Raw genomic sequence first — 12,900 nt, forward strand, 5'->3', positions numbered from 1 at the left:
TCTTGAGAACCAGCAAGGTAAATCTGTGATTGCCTATGCCTCTGTCTGCATCCCTCAATCAAGGAAATCAAAACCCAAAATCCACACAAGAATTTAGCCACCTTAACACTCTTCAACTCTAAAGGCCCAGGAAATCGTTGCCAACACAGCAGCATCTTGGGAATGTAATCTTTGGCAACATCTTTACATTGGCAAAAGCCCCAGAGCAGATGTGGTTATAGCTCACATCACTTCCCTGCATAAAAATGGCTCTACCTGCAAAAGCACTGACTGGGGTGGGTTTTTTTCCGCTGGCAGAAGCTGCATCTGCACTAGGAAAACCTGCCAGCATCCTTTTCCCAACAAGCCTCTTCTAGCTCAGGCCGTTCTTTAGTGATGACTTTGCAGTTTACTTACCACATTCTGCTCATTTAGTCTTGCTTAGGTTAACGGACAACACCACAGAGCCCCGGCAACATCCTAGTTTATGAGCTGGGATTTCCACTACAAGAAAAAATTTTTCCTATTTATACCCCAAAACCTCTGCTGAAGGCTCTGCAGAAGCCATCTTTGAAGAAAGGAGATTCTAGAGGCAGGAGTTTAGCTGTTCTCTTGCTTGTTCCCATTCTTTAGCAAGAGATAGCTAAAATTGTAACTGTGGTCTCTAACTACTGCAGCTATTTTTAACCAACTACCTGAGCTCCCTCGAGTTAAGAGAAAACATCCAACATGTTGGGATTCAACACAAAAATAGCAAAACAAGTCATGCAGCAGCTGGGAAGCCAGGAAATCACCAACTTCTTGCCCATTTTTTCATGTAAGGGCTTTGAAGACTCAGCTCCATGAGAAGCATTTCCAAATCAATTTGGTTAAAGCAGCATGTACACACAGAGCTTCCGAAGCACCCGGAGCATCTCCTCTTCCATAGGGAACAGGAGACAAACCTACATGTGCAGCACTGTTTGACGGACTGTGCATTAGGTGACAAGGATATCCCTTGTTCCTTCCCCCTTAAGACAGGAGTATCTATCATCAGACACTGGGCTTCTGCAAGAGAAAAACCCCACCTCATCAGTCCTGCATTACAGCTGATGCAAAAGCTAGCAATATGAATAATTATCTGCCACTCATTAATGTAATTAAGTGCACTGAAAAGGCTGGCACCCAGCTCTTTGCAATTCACAGCACCAATGGCCTGCAGAGAGAGCCTGGCAAGGGATAGCAGGACACCGGTCGGGGGAATGACACTGTGGTACACGAGAATGACAGATCCCAAATATCTCTGAGCACCCTCCCTCCAGGTAGTTCTGAAGTTCATAGGATCCCAGAATGCTTTGGGCTGGAAGGGACCTCAAAGCCCACCTAGTTCCAGCCCCCTGCCATAGGCAGGGACACCCTCACTAGACCAGGCTGCCCAAAGCCCCATCCAATCTGGCCCTGAACACCTCCAGGGATCCACGGGGTTCCCCAGCCTCTCTGGGCACCCTGTGCCAGGGCCTCACCACCCTCACAGTAAAGAATTTCTTCCTAATGTCTAATCCAAACCTGTCCCCTTTCACCTTGAAGCCATGGCCCCTTGTCCTGTCCCTGTACTCCCTGGTGACCAGCCCCTCTCCCACTCGCCTGTAGGACCCCTTTAAGTACTGGTAGGCCACAATTAGGTCTCCCCAGAACCTTCCCTTTTCCAGGCTGAATCAGCACTCTCTCAGCCTGGCTTCATAGGAAAAGGCAACACAGCCCCGATCATCTTTGTGACCATCCATTCTCTGAAGCCATTTCCAGTATGTTAACACAGATTTCCCAGTTTAAGCATCTTACACTTCTAAACTGCAACAGCCTGAGCTCTGCATCATGTTTTAAGTGATCTTTACTGTCCCACAGAGCCACACCTGCCTGTACCATCAGCTGTCATCATCCGACACAACAATGTAAGAGCAGACATTTGTGGATAATAACTTCAGCTCTCCTAACACAAGTAAGGAATTCCAAAACACATCACTTTACCACGCACAATAAAGAGAAGGGTTATTAGGGAACATGCTAGTGCACATATAAAATACATCTAAAGCAAATAATATTACCTCCCTTGGCCCAGGCAGCCCTTCAGCCCTCACTGAAGTACTGCTAGCTATCAAAACCAAGATGTCAGGCACATTTCTTCATCACATCTTCACAGTACCTAGAAATCATTATTTTCCTGTATGCATACTAGGTGAGGTTTGACACCAAACACCTTCCATCTCACACAAAAAAAACCAAACTTCATGTTACCAGCATCTATTTGGATCAACCATTTGGGCACAGAGGAACACAGACCAAGAACTCTAACCAGGCTGAGAGGCTACCTTAAGTGCAGGAGCAGTGGTCTTCCTATCATCTTACTCAAAACTGATAGTCAGCACAGTCTCAACACGCATTGACAAGCAAAGTTCTGACTTCTGAGCACCTCTCCTGAAGTCAAACCTCCTTGGGCCTTAGGAGGTTTCTCCTTCAGTTACTCCCCTGAGAAATGGCTCTCCCACACATACTCCCTCCTCCCCTGAAGAGGTCTGTAACTCCTCTTCTTTCCAGACCATTCCTTCCACCTCCCTATTTCTCACATCTGTGCACCCAACTGGGTTGTAGAGTTTTAGGAGTTAATGTAACAAATCATTCTTCCCACACAGGAAAGCTCACTGAAAAGGAGACTGTTAACTCATGTGAATTCTCCTGTTTTCCCCTAATCCCTCTCCACATTTCTATCTGCCAAACAAAGGAATGCTGATTGCGTTTGTGTTTTGTTACACAAGGACACATGCAATCCAAAGTTATCAGTTGCAGAGGAAATCAGAGGTCCAGAAAAACAACAAACTCTCCAGAGCTCTTTCAAAAGTTGAATACAAACCCCAAACAGGCCACAAAAACCTTGTCTTCAACAGGCATTTCTTCTGCTGACAGCAGGGAGCCCAGCAATTCAACCACCATCACTTCTGGCAAACGGAGCAAAGTGACTGCTCACAGGGTCAATCGGTGGGCTGACTGATAAGAGTGGAGAGGAGGCACCTTTCATCAGAAGGTTCGCTGACCCCACTTGTTATTTGGCCCTGCAACAGTTGTACCCATGCAGCCAAGAGCAAGGCACATGTAACCACACCTGCCGCAAGGCACGTGTCTATATGCCCCCCCCCCATCCCAAAATGTATTGCTTGGGACATGTATTAGATGCCCAAAGCAACTCAAAGCACCAGAACTCATTTGAGTTTGTTGGGTTTTCAAGCCAAGCAGCAACAGGGACCTACCAAAAACCGCTCATACCGCCTCAGGCCAGAAAACCAAAGAAAAACCCTACAAGGAAGTTACCCCCAGTGACGCAGGAACCATTTCACCAACTTCCATCCACACAAAGGGGGACAGGGATGATAAGAATCAAGTATGTCCTGCCACCATGTTTTTTCTACAATGGGCTTCTTCAAATACCAGCTCTTGCCTCAGTAGCTCCTGAAAAGTTTCACTAAAGCAAACAGGTGACATGCACTTTACCAGGGTAGTACGCTATGTAACTTACTCAACACACTCCTCCCGAGACCGGCCAAGCTTACTAATACCAGGCAGGAAGCAGAAACCTTCAGAACCCCTTAAAATTTTCATTTCTCTACCTTGGAAGAAAGTCTCTTCATGCTGTCTCCTAAAGGGGAATAAGGCAGATGCAGGTTTAGAAAACAATTCTGTGAAGTAACAGTTATTTTGCCAGATGACTATTTTCAGAAGCAACTGCACAGATTCTTCCAGTTCTGCGTTTTTAGTGCACGTTCTCCACTCAAGAAGACTTCAACTATGCACAAGCAGGATCCTCCTGAGCAGGAGCTTCTGCTGCATCCTGCTTATCTGCTGAAAAGCAGGGCTCAGACTCTGCATCCTGCATTTATCTGCTGAAGCACCACACAAAACATCCCTCCATCGAGCACAGATGATTTTTCTTGAGGGCCATAAAGGCAATAAGCAAATATCCAGGCTTCTCCTTTCCAACATGGGCAATTATCTCCCCTTCAGTTCCCAAATTCCTCAAATGACAAAGCAATCAAAGCATGATCTTCTGTAGACTAGCACGCACCCTCCCACGTGAAAAGACACGTTCACGGTGTGCTAGAGCTTGGATGGTACCTCAGACCAGGAGGTCAGGCAGAGAACTGAGTAAGCCGTAAGAAAAACCTCTCTCACACCTTTACATTCAGCCCCAAGTGCTCTCCCAAAAGACCTATTTTTGAAGCATATGGTCAAGAAAGGATCCTTGGGCTGCTGGTCCCTGAAAACGAGAGGTGCCATGTGGTACTCTGGGATGCCAAAGTTGTAACTGAGGCAGATAAAAAAACCAAGAATGCCTCAGAAAAGGTTGAGAGGAACTTCACATGCATCAGGAGAACTCTGTAAAAGGCCAAGAGGCAGAATTTTAGGTAGGCACATAGGCTACCACCCAGTTACTCTTCGGTTACAGCCAAGAACCCTCTGCTCACAGGACTCTCAATGGTTCAGCAGCATTTATTTCCTCTCCCCGGTCTAAAATATCTGCAGATAACTACAACCTTCTGCCATGGAGCAGTGCTTAACACTTAAGCCATCCAGGCTCCATGCTTCTCCAAAGGAAGGACACCAAAAGGATACCCCTATCCCTTCCCAAGCCACTTCTTCCAGGGTTTTTCTTCTTTACCAGTCAATGCCTACCAGCTAGGTGCCCTACCAGCTCTCAAAGCCACTCACAACAGCTGACAAGACCAGTGGCACAGCCAAAAGGCACCACCACCACTGACGAGACACTTGCACAGGGCAAGCCAACATGTCTAAAAGCAGGCAGCTAAGCTACAATGGGAAGGAGCAATTTTATTTTTAAGTATTCAAATGGTTTGTCTTCTTCCTTGTTCTAAGTGACTTAGGAACCTTTGAAAGTATCTAGGTAAGACTTCGAAGTGACACCTGAAGTTTGGCAAAAGTTCTCAGTCTCAAAACAGGCAAAGACTCAATGCTGACAGTTGTATTTGAGTGCTCTGTACGTACAGTGGTTCAAACACTTGCCACAGCCAACTACTCCCGATACCAGCAATAATTACGCAGCGTTACTACGCCATGTAAACAACTCTTTTGAAAAGAGCGTTTCAAATTCTAACAAGGCACCAACTTGTGAAGTACAACCACCACCAAACTCAGTTGCATGTGAAACTTACTGAGGAAGCCTCCAACAGCAGCTTTCAAAGCTTTCATCTTAACAGTATTTCCATCGCAGCTCAAGATCAAAAGCTCAAAGCTAAGGAATCAAATGCAGGCCAGCCAAACCCAAGGGTTTCAACGTTACCAACAGCAAATACCCAAAGATATTGACATTTTAGTAGAACTTCTGTAATCAGATTAGAAGATAACTTTTTTCTCCAGCTCATGCAGTCTGTCACTTCCCAGTGACGCCGGAGCCTCCTGCGCCAATACCCTGCACGAGCTCAGCGGTGCTCTCAGCACGCAGGCATCTGTATGCCAGGCTGCACTTGGATGCACCACTTGGCACTGCCCAGGAGCTACCAAACCTCTGAGTGAGTTCTACAAGTGATGCTGCAACTTCGCTGCAAATGCAGCAGCTACTGAATGACTTGGGGAAACTCAGCAGCATGGTATGCTTACACACACAGCCAGTATCGCTCACAGCTGCCGGTAATACAGCCACCAACAAAAGAAAACATTGCTGGATACAGTTTTAGATCCCTCTAATTCCAAAAGTAACACAAGTCTAAAGGACAGGAAGCATGAGCCTGAGCAGGTAAGTTTCAGACTGAACTCCTGGGAAAGGATTTTGAGCCTTCACAGGAACTTCCCACAGAAACTCACAGCTCTTGTGATGAACTCTGGATTCTTCTCCTGGTTCTCGGCTGTTCAAAATCATCTTTCCTAAGCACAGGAACAAACAGCTACATTCTCCAGAAAGAAAAAACTCCTAGAAATTATTTCTCTAAGAAAACTGTGAGTGACTCACTATTACAACACAAGCTCAGCTTGGAGATCAATGATCACTTCCTTAAACTGCTCCATCACCTCTGACACCTAACAGCAGAACCCATTCTTGTTTATCTCATTCATGGACCAAAGGGGAAGAGTGATTACTTGCAAAATAAAAAAAGGTGAAAACAACTCAACAGGTAACAAGGGCCATACAGGGAGTGACTCTTAATTTAGGAGTTAACATTAAAGTCCTCCAGGTCTCAGTTTTCATTGCAAGCAGCAGAGAGTCAAACCGTAGGTCTGCATGCTCCTAAACCCAATGCCACTTGCCCAGCAGTGCTAAGCAAGAAGCACAGAGTGTTTCTGAGCAGACACAGGACTGCCTCATGCTTCTGCATCACGTCACAGGAACACACAGAGCACCAAAGGTTTGGGGTTTATTTCTTATAACTAAGGAGTCCAAGCTTGGGCTAAGTATGAAAGGGTAAGCCACAGATCTGCTTTTAATTACACATTACACTGTTGTTTCGCATCAAGGACCGCAAACACCGCAGTCTGGAAGATGACTTCTCCACGACACACCAATTCCCAACGTAAAGCTAGAACACTTCCACTCTGCCCGGCCAGCACGGTCCCGCTCTCTGAAACTAAACTCACCAGGCATAGCAGTAACTCCATTTACTACTCATTTCTTGCTTATAAAAATGTTTAAAAGTAGCTAAAAGAACAAAGAGCATTTTCAGTTTCACTTTGACAACATCCCTGACACACACCAGTCCCCAGCTGCATCCTTCAAGGCCGCCTCGCTGCAATTTCTGCCAAGTTATCCTGAGACAAAAGAGGAGTATCAATTTATTCATTCTTTTCACCCAGGGCCAGCCACAAGGTTTATATTCGGCCTAACAGAAACAGAAGCCTAAAGCACTACACAAATAGGTCATTTAAATATAAAGTTTCAATTACTCTGGAGATATTAACAGATGAAACAACTTTTCTACACTGACATTTCAAATAAGTCTTAACAAAAGTAAGATCTATGATACTCAGAAATACAGGACTCATCAGCCAGGGAACAGATACCAGGTCACTTCCAAAAGCTTCGCAGCAATCACTCCTACCAGGCTTCAGGAACACTTTGTCTCAATGAAGCATACTCCATTCCTTGAAGTATTAAATGCATTCCTACTATAATGAAACACCTTAAAACTGCCACGTGACAGAAGCAGAGTTTAACAAAGCATTTCCTCCCAGCATCGTAACATTTATGGCCCCAACAAGAATTTTATTATCAAATCACTAACCACACACAAGGAGAAGTCAGAGCCTTGCAAATTCACCTCATGCCGGCAGCACGAGCAGACCCAAAGCGCAAGAACCGTCAGCCTGAAGCGCATCCACCCACAGCCTCCTACCTAACGCTTGTCAAGCGGCTTCAAGTACTCCGAGTCTTCAAGATGCCATCTCTAACATTAGACAGAGTTCTGGGCACAACCACGGCAATCCCTGCCATCCCAATTTCCCCACAGCACCAAACTGTCACGAGCACCAGGGAAACATCCTAAGTTACAACCAGTACCTTTTGGCCAAGAACGTGAGGCCGATGTTTAATAAGACCCCTTCTGCCGAGCAGCAGCAGGTTGGTGCTTGCCATAAGAGAGCTGTATTGAACTGCAGAACCGTAGCATTCCGGGGACTATCAGCTCCGCTGTAATGCTGCCAGCACGCAAAAACCCATTCCTCCATCAACTGAAGAAATGTGGATTTGTAACATAGGAGCAGCCCGGGACTTGGGCTTGTTTTAATGGTAGAGCTGACGCCCGGTAAGAACCTGACCTCGTTTCCAAAGATGTCATCAGGCTCTGACACCGAACCAAGAAACCAAGACTCTGCACAAACACTCTGATGTCACACATTACCTGCTCTGAAGAACCTTAAAGGCTACAGTATAAAGAAGAGGTATCTTTGAACGAGATGAGCTTCTCTTTGATCTAGTGATGCCACCTCCTTCCAAAGTAAGGAAGGATATGAGGAAGGCATTCAACTGGGAGGGAAAAGGCCTGTACAAGGAGAAAGCCTTTTGTTCAACGCCACCTCTAGGTTTTTACGGCTGTTCAGCAATTTATTCTGCCAGAGGTTGGGAAAAGCACTGGAAATCCACCTGTTTAGCCAACTAAAATCCAAAATAAGAAGTCGACTCCCCATAATTGTAGTGATATAATGGAAGTCATACGCTGAACGAGGTGGGGTGTAAAAGTCTCGGCCAGTAGACTGCACAAGGTTAAAGAGCTTATTTATACCCCTATTTTTGCATTTGGAGAGGAAGGGGAATTCTTTGTGCAACACATTGAGTCGAATCAAATTAGAAGCGTAAATGCCAACTGCTGTGCAAAACTCACTGTTAAACACCTGAAATCTCGCTCACACTCAGACAAGAAAGAGCAAATGCAAAATACTCCGAGTATTTGAGTCATTCTGAAACCTCCCCAGGTCACTGCAAGTGTAGTGGGCTTAGAAGACCACGCAGTCACCTTCAGGAGCCCCTTACAAACTACAACCTGAAGTACAGGCTTTGTAAGTTTACCTCACACTAACTACTACTTCTGCAAAGTCTTCAGCAGCTCAAATCCTCATCCGGAAGAGTTCAGACTTTTCTTACAGTTTGTATTAGGAAATGATTTAATGGATAGGACAACCAATTTATTTTAGTTCCTCCAATTTATTGCCAGCAAATAAGCTGTTCAATTCCAGCATTTTAATATGGACAAAAGAGTAATAGAGACAGCTATACCCACCGTGGCTCAGATAGCTGCTTACAGATCCTTCATGGCTCACTGACAGCTTTTCCTTTCACTGCGGCCATGAAAGACGACCAGCCAACAAACAGAAATCCTCTTTACTCCTTACTTCTGGAGAGGAGTCAGCCGCTTCACCGGTAAGAGATGGAAGCTTCCAGGTACGGGCTGCCTCTGTGTTACATCCTTGCTCCAACAAGTCCCAAGCACCGAGCAACATTAACCATGACCATCAGTGTTTGATACCAAGAACCTAACATAGGCGCACTGAGACCAAAGCCACCCAGTGCTTGACTGGAACAAGTGAATCACAGCACTGCAACCAAGGAGCCGCAGCAGGATCCTGAGCCAATGTAACTCCAGAAAAGGTTTACTGAACCAGAAAAGCAGCGGCAGCAATCCTGGTCAGATGCCAAAAGCAAGGAAATAAACAGAACAGAGCCCTGGAAGATTTCACCACCAGCAACAGAGGATGAGCAAATACCGAAGCATCAACTGAATTCGGCTCGCTTACCTCTGAACAGACTAGGAACCCGAAGCCAGTACGCTGGCATTTAAAAGCAGTTCAGAGCAACTGGATGTGTTTCTACTCTCTTCTGAAACATTCCACGGACAAAGCTTACCGACGCTACTCTAAACAAGCTGCCCTCCTGCGCTCTGCTCAGCCAGGAATAACTACGCCAATCCCAACACGAGTAACTACAGCATAAGCAGCACCCACAGTGGTTCTGCATAGGGGGTTTGCAAGGCTTCTGCAGAGCCCGATGCGGCCAAGTCCACCGCAGGGTCATGCCTCTCACCACCACCCCAGGTACAGGAGCAGGGTGTCTCGACCTACATTGACTTCTCTCTGATAGTTGTGCAACCAGAGGCCAAGCACACAAGTCGTGTGGCTCAAGGGCTGTATGCAGGGGCAGGGGGGAAGCCCACTGACCAGAAACCAGGCCCTTGTCTACGAAATCAGTTCATGAGGGCAAGATCAGCAGAAATACTCACTACTTCTCACTGACAAGAGCTTTCCCACCACTTGGCTCTTGCAAAGACAGGACAAATGGTGGAACACGTCCGGTACAATTGGTACAGGTCATCTTTTCGCAGGCAGAGTCGTTAAATACCAACTCACCAACTAAATCGCTACCTCAATGAGTAAAAACATAAAGTTACCAATTGTTTGCACATCTACTTGCCATTTGTTTCTCTCCCTGTATCAGGATCAATATCTGGAAGGAACCATCCATACTTAACCATGAGATCTTCTTTAGCTCCAGGGTAATCAGCTAATCCAGGCAGACTCCTTTATTTGGCTTTACATGCAGAGCCTAATTATTAAAGTTATCGAGTTGAATTTGACTTAAGAAATGCCATTTACTAATTTAGTAACCAAATACTTTTTACAGTTGTTTGCATTAAGCTGCATGTAAACTACAGCGGATTTATAGCCCATAAAGCAACGTTTAAAAGCAGCTGTTATGGCCACTGCAGAATGCAGAATAGTCAGGCAAAAATGTTCAGTGAAACATCTCTCATCTCAGTGGATTTACCAAAGCTGGAAGTACATACAACCAGCAAAACAACTGGTTTCCAGGCACTCTATCCATCATTAATTAATCTCTGTTGATTTCATCTTCTCACACGATTTCTGTTTGTATATAGAAAGAGGAGAAGCGCTTTCTATTTACTTGCCATAACTCTGAGTAACAGCAAGTAAATGGGAAAAAAAGAAAACCTACACTCTCCAGTCACCTGCAGGAAAAGTGAACAGTGTCAGAAACTTTGCCAGGAGCCAGAGCAAAACCTTGCCATAAACATTTAGAAAGGGATGCTTGATTTTTATTTTTTTTTTCCTTCCCAAAAATTCAACAACCAACAGGTAAGACTTAGATACTTTCATTTGAAAACAGCAAATATTGTTTCAACCGCAATTTCAATTCTAAAGCATCGTGCTTAAAAACTGAGGGTCAAAAAAGTCATCGATAGCTCACGTCCTTCCTGGTCTGTGCTGGAAATAAACACGACAAGGCTCAACCCCACGAACAGGAGCGTCTGTATGTGGCGGGGGGAAGGGAAGGGAGATGGCAACAAAACCAGAGCGGTGCCTGGCTGCCTCTCCTCAAATTCCAAAGCTTGCCACCGACTCGCCGGCTGTCTGAAGGAACTGTAGGGGCTCTAACACCCTCGCCCAAGCCAGCAGGAAGATAGAGGGGTAAGAGGCAAAAGACAGATCGCAGCCCTCGGGCTGGAAGCCACACAAAGAGGAGCCCTTTGAGAGCCAAGGGCCTATTTCCCGACGCTTCCACGGCAGGAAGCGAGCTCCTGGCCTGCCCCGAGAGGTTTCCCGGGGGAATGGGGTGCCCAGGAGCCGCCCCCCACTCTCCCGGAGCGACTAAGAGCTCCTTCGAAGTGTGCGGGGGAAGGAATCCGGCCCGCGGGAAGGCCGGGCCCGGCGCCCCTCCGGCGCGGCCCGCTGGCTGCGCGGCCCGCCCCGCCTCCTCCCCTTCCCGGTCCCGTCTTCCGTGTCCCCGTCCCCGCCCGGTCCCGCTCCCGGAGAAGGGGAAAAGCGGTGGGGGGTTTGGGGGAGGGGGGTCCGCACCTGGATGACCTCGTTGACCTCACGGATGCACTCCACCATGTGCTGCAGGATCTGCTCGGCCGTCAGCACCTCGTAGCGATAATCCTCCTCCTGCTCCGGGCCGCCGCCGCCTCCGGGGCCCGGCCCGCCGCCCAGGCCGCCTCCACCGCCGCCGCCGCCAGGGCCCAGCCCGCCCGTTTCACCGCCTAACAGCCCGTCGCGCTCTCCGCCAACGCGCAGCCCGGGCTCCACCAGCTCCACCTCGCCCAGGTCCAGGTTATCGTCGGGCTCGTCCTCCTCCTCGTCTTCCTCGTCCTCCTCCGCGCCGCTGTCCTCGCTACACTCCTCGTCCTCGTCGAACTCGTAGTTGTAACCCTCGTCCGAGTCCATGGCGAGGCGCTGAAGAAACGGCGGCGGCTCCCGCGGACCCCCTCCCACCCCACCCCGCCGGCCTGGCTGGCGCCCGCAGCCGCCGCCGACCCCGCACACCACCGGCGCCGGCCCGGGCCCCGCCGCGCCTCAACCGCCGCCTCAACCGCCGCCTCAACCGCCTCAGCCGCCGCCAACAAAGGGACGCGGCCGACCCGCTCCGTCACCGCGCGCCGCGCACGCACGGCACGTCACGCCGCGGCGCGTGACGCGCGGCGCCGCGCCTGCGCGGCGGCCGCCATCTCCCCTTCGCCGCGCCGGCCGCCATCTTGAGTGCGCGCCACACCCCCACCCCCCCCATCACACACCGCTCTCACCCCGCCCTCCGCCGGCGCCATCTTGAGTGTGGCGAGGAGCCATCTTGAGTGCGGCGGGTGGAGGGCGGGGGAGTTACCGGTTTACTGGGCTCTACCTGCTACCGACCCGGGTCTGCGGAGTGACGGGGAAGTGTAACGGAGGTGCGGAGCCCTCCTGAGGGGTTCCCTCAGTCCAGCGAGGAGGGAAGGCTCACAGAGCCGCCGTTAAGTAAAGAGCAGTGCAGTTGCCTGTGGGGAGAGACTCATGAGGGAAACGTGAGGGGAAACAGTTTGTTCTTCCTCAGACCCAGAATAAAATTGCACTGAGAGGCTCCAAGCAGAGGTGCATGTGAAACCACGGGGTAAATGTGCCTGCTGTCCCCAGAGGGCACTGCGGCCGTGCCGAGTGGCATCTCTAAATTCCACCTCTGGCCAGCGAAGATAAAAATCCACGTATTTTTCCCCCAGTGATGCTGGGCTTGATTCCCTTTCTTCTCTTAATTTGACACCTTGCCGGAAGGAAGGATACCCATGAGCGGCTTGGTTGCCAGATCACAGACAGCCGTTTTTTCCCCCTCTGGCAGATGGCTGGGGCTGAGCCTGCCACGGGCAAGCGCTCCAGGCAGATCAGGGATGTGGAGCCAATGCTGTTCCTGGGTGGGCTCATCCCTGCCACTGCCTCTTGCTCAGACACCGTGCTGCCTGCGAAGGGCAAGGGTGGGCGTCGGGGTGCTGCAGAGGCTGAGCACCCACCTCCCAAGCATTCTGTCATCATGACAGCCTGGTCAGGGCAGCTCTGCTTTCGGTATCATCCAGGACTGGTATGGAGGAGGCGAGCCAGGCTTATTGTTTGCAGCCGTTTGGGGAACTGAGGGACTCC

General features: G+C 48.9%; 1 protein-coding gene across 1 annotated transcript in view; it reads right to left on the minus strand.

Annotated features, from left to right (window-relative positions):
* Positions 1-11,710, minus strand: part of ARIH1 (ariadne RBR E3 ubiquitin protein ligase 1) — a 56,568-nt gene extending 44,858 nt beyond the window's left edge. Inside the window, exon 1 of the mRNA XM_084268279.1 lies at positions 11,317-11,710. Within this exon, the coding sequence (XP_084124405.1) occupies positions 11,317-11,685 (369 nt within the window). The 5' untranslated portion in view covers positions 11,686-11,710. The remainder of the gene's footprint in view (positions 1-11,316) is intronic.
* Between the last annotated feature and the right edge of the window lie 1,190 nt (positions 11,711-12,900).

Source organism: Gallinula chloropus (genome assembly GCF_964237585.1).
Source record: "Gallinula chloropus genome assembly, chromosome: 9".
Lineage (NCBI taxonomy): Eukaryota > Metazoa > Chordata > Aves > Gruiformes > Rallidae > Gallinula > Gallinula chloropus.